The following is an 11,177-nucleotide window of genomic DNA, read 5'->3' on the forward strand; positions in this document are numbered from 1 at the left end:
GTGTGTGTGTGTGTGTGTGTGTGTGTGTGTGTGTGTGTGTGTGTGTGCGCGCGCGCGCGTGCGCACGCATGCATGTGTGTGTTTGCATATGTGTGTGTGTGCATGCATGTGTGTGTGTGTGCATGTGTTTGCATATGTATGTTTGTGCGTGCACGTGTGTGTGTGTACACATGTGTGTGAATGTGTGTGTGCATGTGTTTGCATATGTGTGTGTGTGCATGCGTGTGTGTGTGTGTGCGTACACGTGTGTGTGCGCACATGTGTGCACGTGTGTGTGTGTGCATATGTGTGTGTGTCTGTTTGTGTGTGTGTGCACGTGTGCGTGTGTGGACTGTTTGGGTGTGTGTGTGCACGTGTGTATATGTATGTGTGCACACGTGTTTGTGTGTGTGTGCACGTGTGTGTGTCTGTGTGTGTGTGTGTCTGTCTGTCTCTGTGTGTGTGTGTGTGTGTGTGTGCATGTGTCTGTGTGTGTGTGTCTGTGTGTGTGTGTGTGTGTGTCTGTCTGTCTGTGTGTATGTGTGTGCGAGTGTGTGTTTCTGTGTGTGTGTGTTACTCAGGAGAAATGTCTTCACCCGGAGAGTGGGGGATTCTGTGGAATTCTCTGCCACAGAAAGAGGTTGAGGCCAAAACATTGAATGTTTTCAAGAAGGAGTTGGATGTAGTTGTTGGGGCTAAGGGATCAAAGGGAGAAATCAGAAACAGGGATTGAGTTGGACTTTCTTTGAACAAGACGAGATAGAATGGCCCCCTGCACTGGTTTTTAAAAACACCGCGAGGCTTTTTATTCGGACGGAAGTGTTTCCAGTTGCTGTTTGAACAGGAATGAGTCCTGCAGTGAGCTGACCGTGTGTCAGGCCATGTACCTGAGGCTTAGAGAGGCCAGAGGAAATTCATCTCCCTCTCCCTTCTCCCCCATCCCCACCTCTTTCACAACTCAACTGGAAAGTGGAGTCTTTGGTAGTGGGGCCAAAAAAGCTGATGGTATCCATTTGTTACAAATTTAGAATGGATGTAGGCTATTCGGCCCTCAACCTGCTCTGCTATTCAGTACAGTCAGAGAAGTTTACAGCATGGAAGCAGGCCCTTCGGCCCAACTTGTCAATGCTGCCCAGTTTTCACAATTGATCTAGTCCCATTTGCCTGCGTTTGGTCCATTTCCTAGTCACTGGCGGTGTAGCACTTTGGGCCTTCCTTAATCCACGAAAGGTGCTCTATAAATGCAAGTCTTTATTTTCTTTCCATGGTATGAATTTGTTCATGATATAGATGTGAGGAAGGAAGTGTGTTGAGAGGGCGCTAGCGCTGTGCAAAACCTTGACGGGATCTCCAGTGTATCTCTTCTGGTGTTGGCCGCAGGTAAGTTGTTGTTGTAACGAGGTAGCAGCGTCCTCTCTAGGACAGCAGGGGTAACTGCAGTGATAGTAGGAACTGCAGATGCTGGAGAATCTGAGATAACAAGGTGTAGAGCTGGATGAACACAGCAGGCCAAGCAGCATCAGAGGATCAGGAAGGCTGACGTTTTGGGTCTGGACCCTTCTTCAGAAAGAAGGGTCTGAAGAAGGGTCCAGGCCCGAAACGTCAGCTTTCCTGCTTCTCTGATGCTGCTTGGCCTGCTGTGTTCATCCAGCTCTACACCTTGTTATCTCAGGAGTAACTGCAACGTCTCACTCAAACATAGTTGTGCCACCAGGTAGAGTAAAGTATAATAGTTAAGTTACAAACAGGAGGGGATTATTGCAGATGCTGGAATCTGTGCTGAAAACATAAAATGCTGGAGATCCCAGCGGGTTCGGCAGCATCCATGGAGAGAGAGCAAGCTAACGTTTCGAGTCTCGATGACCCTTCATCAGAGCTGACCTGGAATGTGGAGGGGGCAGGATTTATGCTATAGCGGGGTGGGTGTGGGAGTGCTGGGGGGAGACAGTGCCATTCAATTACAACTTTGCTGACTCCAGAATTTGCAGAGAGAGAGAGACAGGCAGAATCGTAGAATTTTACAGTGCAGAAAGAGGCCTTTTGGCTCATTGTGCCTGTCCTAGCGAGTGTGTGCAGTAGGTAGGAGGCGCAGGGAGTGAGCTTTCTGGGGTTTGCAGACGGTCACAGCTAAAGCGGCTCCCCTCATGCCTCCAGGATCTGGTTCGGCAATTGCCTGATATCTCCACCTTGGACCTGTCAATCCTATTCACACTGCAGTCAGCACTGGAGGAGGTACTGAAGGGCAGAGAGATTCTTGACACTGAGCTTCTGGAAACAAAGACCGTAAACGTGAACGCCGAAAGGTAGGACACTAGTATCCATTGTCACTGATTTGTCACCTCCTGCTTCAATATACTCAGTGACTTTATATGCCCTTCATTTACAATATTACACTAATGGCGAGCTCTCACCTTACAGTAAATACAGTAATTCTGTACACTCTATTTAATTATTTTAAGGAACTCCATTTACTCTCCCATTATGGCATTACAGTATGCATTCTGGTCCTTTTCATTTAGTATAGGCTGTGCCCCAAGTACAATAAACTAGTATATACTGTCTACCAAGTACATTTGAGCAAATACACTCACCATTCTGATTCCTGAAACAGCAGGACTGACGTATGGAGAGAGACTGGATTGGTTAGGACTATACTCACTGGAGTTGAGAAAAATGAGGGGGAAATCTCAGAAACCTATAAATTTCTAACGGGACCAGACAGGGTAAACACAGGAAGGATGTTCCTGATGACTGGGGGGGAAGTCCAGAACCAGGGGATCACAGGCTAAGGGTACAGGGTGGGACTGAGATGAGGAGAAATATCTTCACCCGGAGAGTGGGGGAGCCTGTGGAATTCTCTGTCACAGAAAGCGGTTGAGGCCAAAACATTGAATGTTTTCAAGGAGTTAAATATAGTTCTTGGGGCTAAAGGGATCAAAGGGTGTGGGGGGAGGGGAGATCAGGAACAAGGGGACTGAGTTGGATGATCAGCCGTGATCCGATCAAATGGGGGAGCAAGCTGAGAGGGCTGAATGGCCTCATCCTGCTCCTATTTTCTGCGTTTCTATATTGTATGGAGGTTTTCGATGAAATTGTATCTATCCATCCCCTCCCATTACAGTTTATATTCCCTACATAGCTGCTAATTGATGTGCTCCCCCTGGAATAGCAGTAATGTTGCTGACCTGGTGACCGAGAAGCCCAGGTTAGTATCGCGTGAGGTATAGGTTCAAATCTCACCAAGGAAACTGGTGGAAATTTAACTAAAAATTCAACATTTTTTCAAAAAAGTCTAGAGTTTAAAGGTTGACCCATATCATTGATTGCCATAATAACCCCAGCTGGTCCCTTTTAGGGAAGGAAACTGCCACCCTTACCCAGTCTGGCCTACATGTGACTCCAGACCCACAGCAATGGAACTGACTCTTAACTGCCCTCTGAGCAATTGTTAAGCAAATGATATATATAAAGGGTAATTAGGAACAGCAATAAATGTTAGTGTTAACAGCTCCACAAACGTCCTCTTCCAGTTTATACACAACGTCAGTCCTCGTTCTCGTTCTCTCTCTCTCCCTCTCTCACACTCTCTCTTTCTCCCTCTCTCACTCTCTCTCTCTCCCTCTCTCTCTCTTTCTCTCTCACTCTCTCTCTCTCCCTCTCTCAAACTCTCTCTCTCTCTGAATCGCTGTGTTGCTATATTTGATGGTTCTCCATCACTCCCTTCCTCTCAGACTTTCAAACTCATTCTCTCACTCTCTAGGCTACTGACAAAAGCAAATGCCAGAAACTCAAGGTTGGAGGAAGAATTAAAGAACACGATGAGGGAACTGGAAGAAGTGAAATGCAGATTAAACCATGGTGAGATTTTAGACAATTATTTTCAGAAGGAACTCTTTTGGGAAGGAGCTCAAACTGTTGTCTGCTCCTGTTCTCCGCATTGGCCGTACCTGCTGTCTACAGCAAACTCGAAATCTTGTGTTTATGTTTTCTCGATGCCGTGCCCCTCTCTGTTCACAGAGTTATAGAGTTATACAGCACAGAAACAGGCCCTTCGGTCCAACCAGTCCATGCTGACCCTCTGTTTGCTCTCTGTGTCTCTGCCTGCTCTCTACAATTTCTCATTCCCTGCTTCTCTGTATGTTTTTCTCTCCCTGCTCTCCATGTTCATACTCTTCCTCTCTCTCTCTTTCTTCCTGTCCTTTCTGTTATCTCTGTTCCTCCTTCCCTCCTTTCTCACTCTCTCTGTTCTTTACATTCCCTCTTACCCTAGCCCCTGCTGTGAGGTTGCCTCAGGGGTCTGGTTCTATTTGATCGGTAATGTTTATGCTATCCCTCGTTACAGAAGAAATTGTTGGGGATGTTGTGGTATTGAAGAATTCAACAGAGGTTTTATTACAATTAACTGTTACGTACAAATATGACATTCCTCAGGCACATAAGGGTCTGGGCTCACTTTAAGTCGTCGCTTACAGCAGAGAAACATGTTGTTCTTCAACGGGTCTGGGGTAAGAGGAGTCTGAGACCTAGAGACGGTCAGGTCACAAGATACAGTGATGAGCTGACCCTTAAAGGCAATCTGACATTCTGATCCTGAGCGGTAACACACCCCCTCCACCCCCATGTACATCTCTCTGCTCCTCAAGCTCTCTCTCTCCCTGTTCTGTGTCTGTGCTACTATCTCTCTTGCTCTCTCCTGGCTCTCTGTCTTTCTGTCTCTCCCCCTGCCCTCTGTCTCTCTCTGTCTCTATTGCTTTCTCTCTCCCTGCTCTTTCTTTCTCTCTCTGCCTCTGTCTGTCAGTCTATCTCTTTCTCTGGCTCTCTCTCCCTGCTCTCTGTCTCTTTCTTTGTCTCTTTCTCTCTCTCCCTACTCTGTGTGTGTCTCTTTCTCTTCGTCTCTCCCTTCTCTCTCTAAGCCTCTCTCTCTGTCTGTGTTTCTCTCTCTCCCCCCCCCCCCCTCTCTGTCTCTATCTCTCTCCCTGCTCGCTCTCTCTCCATGCTCTCTCTCTTTCTCCATGCTCTCTCTCTCTTTCTCCATGCTCTCTCTCTCCATGCTCTCTCCCTCTCTCTCTCCATGCTCTCCGTCTCTGTGTCCCAGCTCTCTGTCCCTCTCTCCATGCTCTCTCTCTTTCTCCATGCTCTCTATTTCTTTCTCCATGCTCTCTCTCTCCATGCTCTCCGTCTCTGTGTCCCAGCTCTCTGTCTCTCTCTCCATGCTCTCTATTTCTTTCTCCATGCTCTCTCTCTCCATGCTCTCCGTCTCTGTGTCCCAGCTCTCTGTCTCTCTCTCCATGCTCTCTCTCTCTCCAGGCTCTCTCTCTCCATCTCTCGGTCCCAGCTCTCTGTCTCCATCTCTCTCTATCCCTGCTCTGCGTCTCTGTCCCTCTCTCTGTCTCTGTGTTTCTCTATGCCTCTCTCCCTCCCTGCTCTCTATCTGTGTGTGTGTCTCTCTCTCCCCGTATCCCTGTTATTTCTCCCTGCTCTCTGACTGCAGTGCTGTGTTCCTGGCTCTAGATGCTGATAGTGTCCTTACCACGAGGTGAGCAGACAGAGAGAGTGGTTTGAGTATCGAACTAATTCATCATTTATACTTACTGAACATCCGCAAATTTCCCTCCGTGCCATCTTCTCCCTCTGTCCTTTGACTCCTTCGAGATGCAGATCCCCAACCATCCTGTGTCTAGCGTATACCAGCTGTAGGCAGGTAGAAAATCTTGCATTGATATAACGCCTGTGGGCTCTCAGGACACCTCAAGGCACTCTGCAACTGGTGGAAGTATTTCAGAAGGGTGGTCAGTGTCACAAAACGAGAAAGCACAGCAAGATCCCACGCCCAGGCTGGATCTGACTGAGGGGGTAAAGATTGATCTGTGGTGTCATGGGCTGGCACTGGTGCTCAGGATGCCCTGGGGGTCTTTCTTGCAGCCCGGGTGGCACAGTGGACATCGGCTGGAGACAAAAGAGTGAATTATTCCATTCTACCCTGACCTTTACACGTCAAACCCCACGCCATTTCCCGCCACCGCTCAGTGCTCCCTCTCGGAACCGAAAACTCAGCGAAGCAAAGCCTGCGTTTGCATAGCGCCCTGGTGCTGCATCAGGAGAAGTTGCAACAACATGCCCAGAGGATCGGATCTTCAGGGAGGGTCTTAAAGGAGGACGGAGATATTCAGGGGTGGAATTCCTGAGCCTGGGGGCCCAGGGGACCGCACGGTGGAGAAATGGAACGCTGGGGTATGCAAGAGACGGAGCGGGGAGCTTTCAACCATCCTGCGGCAGGATGAGGTCAGAGAGATATGGAAGGATGAAGAGATGGAGGGATTTGAACACACATTTCTTGCGAAACAAAGAGAAAACAGTTGCGGGTGCTGGGAATCAGAATTAAGAGCAGAAATTGCTGGAGAAACGCAGCAGGTCTGGCAGCATCTGTGGGGAAAGAGAGGGCAGGTTTAACGTTTCGGGTCCGGTGACCCTACTTCAGAGCTGTCCTGAGGACCTGAAACGTTAACTCTGATTTCTCTCCCCACAGACGCTGCCAGACTTGCTGAGTTTCTCCAGCAATTTCTGTTTTTGTGACACATTTCCTCCTGTCAGTTAGGGTTGGTTTTCTCTAGCATCATTTATGGGAAGGGAGGAAAACTTGTTCCCTCCAACCTCAGAGCGTCATTGACTCCAACTGAGGTCACAGTGGCCTGAGGGATTGAAATGAGGTCAGCCAGGGGGTCCTCACAGAATACAAGTTCCCTGTTTGGGGCTGTTAACCTGGTCCGATCAGGGAGCCCTGACAGATATAAACAGGAGTGTCAGGGGTTGTGTTCACTCTGAGAGCTGGCTCTGAGGGAGCTGGATCAATGTCAAGGACGCTCCACGTGTAAATAAATAAGGGGTGATGGGATACCGGCCTCTGTGGAGTTATTTCAGCGCAGGCTTTGAGAAGAGATCTGTTGCCTGCAATTTCATTGCATCTCACAGAGTTCAGTAATCCCTACAGTGTGGAAACAGGCCATTCGGCCCATCAAGTCCACACCGACTTTCTGAAGAGCATCTCACCCAGACCCACTCTATCCCTGTAACCTCACAGTTCTTGGTTCTGATCACAGAATCTGTACACATTGGGAGCAGGCCATTCAGCCCATTGAGTCCACACTGACCCTCTGAAGAGCATCGCACACAGACCCACCCTATCCCTGTATTTCCCATGGCTAACCCATCAAGCCTGCACATCCCTGAACACTATGAGCAATTTAGCATGGCCAATCCACCCTAACCTGCACATCTTTGGACTGTGGGAGGAAACCGGAGCACCCGGAGGAAACCCACGCAGACACGGGGAGAATGTGCAAACTCCACACAGACGGTCGCCTGAGGGTGGGATCAAACCCGGGTCCCTGGTCCTGTGAGGAGGCAGTGCTAACCGCTGAGCCACCTGTAGAGCGTAGAAGGAGGCCCTTTGGCCCAACATGTCTGTACTAACCAACCAAAACCAAGCCACACCAACCCCATTTACTTGCACTTGGTCCAATAGCGTCGTAGAGTTGTGATAGAGTCTGATAGGCCTGTTGTGTTATGTCTCATGGTTAGTGTGACTTTAACAGCGGTATCACTGTATCGTAACCAGTGACACCAGAGTACAAAACTCTCAGGCTCCATCGTACCTGGGGCCACTTGAAGCAATTCTTTTCATTCTTTAAATGTGTTTTTGGGGGTGGGGTCATTGGTGAGGCTGGTATTTATTACCCGCCCTTAATTGCCCCTAGGAGTGAGTTCGAGCCATCTCGGACCACAACCAAGAGTTGACCCCTATTGCTTCAGGTAAGGAGCCCAGGCTTCCCTCCCTGAAGTGAACCAGACGGGGTTTTTAACTAACAGTTCTGTAGAAGAACTTGAAACGTTAAACTCTGCTTTCTCTCTCCACAGATGCTGCCAAACTATTTTTTCACACAGAGGGTGGTGCGTGTATGGAATGAGCTGCCAGAGGAAGTGGAGGAAGCTGGTACAATTACAACATTTGAAAGGCATCTGGATGGGGACATGAATAGGAAGGGTTTAGAGGGATATGGGCCAAATGCTGGCAAATGGGACCAGATTAATTTAGGATATCTGGTCGGCATGGATGAGTTGAACTGAAGGGTCTGTTTCTGTGCTGGACATCTCTATGACTCTATGACCTGCTGAGTTTCTCCGGCAATTTCTGTCTCCATTTCTGATTTCTGGCATCTGTGGCTCTCTGTTTTACTTTAGGGGTTAGATGCTCATCGTTAGGTTAGCTTTTAGAGTCAAAGAAGTGCACAGCATGGAAACAGGCCCTTCAGCCCGAATTACCCATGCCGTCCAGTTTTCACAATGTAAGGTAGTCCCTGTTGCCTACATTTGGTCCCTATCCCTCCGTACCTTTCCCATCCATGCACTTGTCTAAATGTTTCTTAAATGACAAAATTGTACTTGCTTCCACCACTACCTTTGGCAGCCTATTCCAGACACTTACCACCCTCCATGTGAAAAAAAATTGCCCCTTTGCACCCTTTTGTATCTCTTCCCCTCTCACCTTAAAGCTATGCCCTCTAGTTTTAGATTCCCCTACCCTGGGGAAAAGCTGATGGCTATCTGCCTTATCTATGCCCCTCATGATTTTATAAACATCTATAAGGTCACCCCTCAGTCTCCTATGCTTCAGGGCAGAGAGTCCCAGCCCATCCGGGATCTTTATTGCCCTGGTGGGATTTGAACCCATGTCCCCACAGCATTAACCTGGAGTGCTGGATTGCAAGTTCAGTGAAATGACCACGATGGCATCAAAAGACTTGAGACCCTGAGGAAAAGTGTTACTTTTGATCACTGAATATGTTAGTGCGAGCTGAAGAAATATTAATAAGCGACATTAAATATCTGTTAGATCTTTCAATACCATGTTATCCACATCCCAGTACGTTAGATAAACAGGAACAATGTTGCCCCAAATGTAATTATTCCTTCAGGAGGGAAAACACAGAGTATTATGCACTGGAGAGGATTCAGCCAGGAACAGCACCTTCACTGCTTGATGATAAGATACTGATTTAAAAGACCCTGTCTCAAAGGAGACATTATTTTCACTGAAAGGAAAGATAGTGTGGGCCCTGTGTTAGCCATCTTAAGGAGCACTGCTGTTTATGAAGTGAAAGGTGAATTTTCCCAGTGCCCTGCTCAATCCTGAGCCAACACCACCCTAAAAAAAACCAAAATGGCTCCTTGCTATTTGTGGAGTCTTGTCATGCACATCTACCTACAGCGTGACCAGTCACTGCGTCTTCATCCCATCTGGGGTTGGGTAAGGGGGAAGACTTCAGGATGTGACATGCGCTGTTTGAATGCAGATGCCTTTCTTCTGAAGGGCCGGAAGCTGACTGGCCTCGTCAGGAGGGGGGGTGGGGGGGGGGGGGGGGGGGGGGCGGTGTGCATCTCTCTGGGAGATGAGGGGGAATAGGTGACAAAAATGAAAGGGAGATAGAGGGAGCGATCAAATTGGTCACCGATCGCGGTAGTTTCTGGGTAGATTAGGGAGGTAAAGAGGGAGAGCTATACATCGAACTGGCTGATAAATCCGATGGAAGACCATGGGGACTAACCCGACTGATTTGTTCCCACTTTTTAACAGATTCAATGCACTTCGATCCTCAGTGTTTTCCGTTCTGCCCCGAACTGGACAGTCTGTGGGATGTAAGTATCTAGCACCCAGGAGCAGCCTCAGTGCAAGCTACAATGTAGAGCTTCCGGAATGTTCCATGCAAGGATGCAGAGCTAACCTGTTGCAAAATGTTATGACGCACCTCTGCGGCTGGCGGGGCTCAAACTCAGGTCTCCTGGCTCAGAGGCAGGAACACTACCACTGTACCACAAGAGCTAGAGTTGGGACTTCGTGTTGAGGTTGTACAGGACGTTGGTGAGCCCCCTTCCTAGCACAATTACCTTCATTGCTCAGGCCATTGAGTCTAGGAGTTGGGACATCATGTTGAGGTTGTACAGGATGTCAGTGAGGCCTCTTCTGGAGCACTGTGCCCAGTTCTGGTCGCCCTGTTATAGGAAGGATGTTATTAAGCTAGAGAGAGTTCAGAAAAGATTTACCAGGATGTTGCCAGGAATGGAGAGTTTGAGATATAAAAATAGACTGGAAAGATGGGACTTTTTCCCTGGAGTGTAGGGGGCTGAGGGGTGACCTTACAGAGGTTTATAAAATCATGAGGGGCTTGGATAAGTTGAATTTTTTTCTTTATTCATTCACAAGATGAGGGCATCGCTGGCCAGGCAGCATTTATTGCCCATCCCTAACTGCCCAGAGGGCAGTTAAGAGTCAACCACATTGCTGTGGGTCTGGAGTCACATGTAGGCCAGACCAGGTAAGGATGGTAGTTTCCTTCCCTAAAGGGCATTAGTGAACCAGATGGGTTTTTATGACAATTGATAAGAGGTGCCATGGTCAACATTACTGAGATTAGCTTTAAATACCAATGATTTGAACCTATGTCCCCAAAATATCAGCTTGGCCCACAAGGTGAATGACATTAGCACCATGCTAGCATTTTGCCAAGTTGACCTCTCGGGTGGGTATAAAATGTCCCCCAGCATTATTCCTGAGAGATGAGGCAAGTTCTGTCTGGTGCCCAGTATTCTGCACCGGTAAAACAAACACAATCTGATCATTATCGCATTTTGGGATCTTCCTGTGCATGAATTTGGTTGCTGCACTTTTCCCATGAGCTGCAACAAACTACAGTAAAGCTCCCTCTACACTATCCCCCCACTACACTCTCCCAAGACAGAGACTGCACAGGGTTAGATACAGAGTAAAGCTCCCTTTACATTGTCCCCATCAAATACTCCCAGGACAGGGACAGCACAGGGTTAGATACAGAGTAAAGCTCCCTCTACACTGTCCCCCATCAAACTCTCACAGGGCAGGGACAGCACAGGGTTAGATACAGAGTAAAGCTCCCTCTACACTGTCCCCCATCAAACACTCCCAGGACAGGGACAGCACAGGGTTAGATACAGAGTAAAGCTTCCTCTACACTGTCCCCATCAAACACTCCCAGGGACAGGGACAGCATGGGGTTAGATACAGAGTAAAGCTCTCTCTACACTGTCCCCATCAAACATTCACAGGAGAGGGACAGCATGGGGTTAGATACAGAGTAAAGCTCCCTCTACACTGTCCCCATCAAACA

The 11,177-nt window shown here is 48.3% G+C and overlaps 1 protein-coding gene across 1 annotated transcript in view; it reads left to right on the plus strand.

Annotated features, from left to right (window-relative positions):
* Window positions 1-11,177, plus strand: part of LOC109925778 (myotonin-protein kinase) — a 45,715-nt gene that overhangs the window by 30,700 nt on the left and 3,838 nt on the right. The window contains exons 11-13 of the mRNA XM_048618392.1: window positions 2,134-2,282; window positions 3,740-3,837; window positions 9,611-9,672. Of these exons, the coding sequence (XP_048474349.1) occupies window positions 2,134-2,282; window positions 3,740-3,837; window positions 9,611-9,672 (309 nt within the window). The remainder of the gene's footprint in view (window positions 1-2,133; window positions 2,283-3,739; window positions 3,838-9,610; window positions 9,673-11,177) is intronic.

The sequence above is a fragment of the Rhincodon typus genome, chromosome 39 (genome assembly GCF_021869965.1).
Source record: "Rhincodon typus isolate 14 chromosome 39, sRhiTyp1.1, whole genome shotgun sequence".
In the NCBI taxonomy this organism is placed as follows: domain Eukaryota; kingdom Metazoa; phylum Chordata; class Chondrichthyes; order Orectolobiformes; family Rhincodontidae; genus Rhincodon; species Rhincodon typus.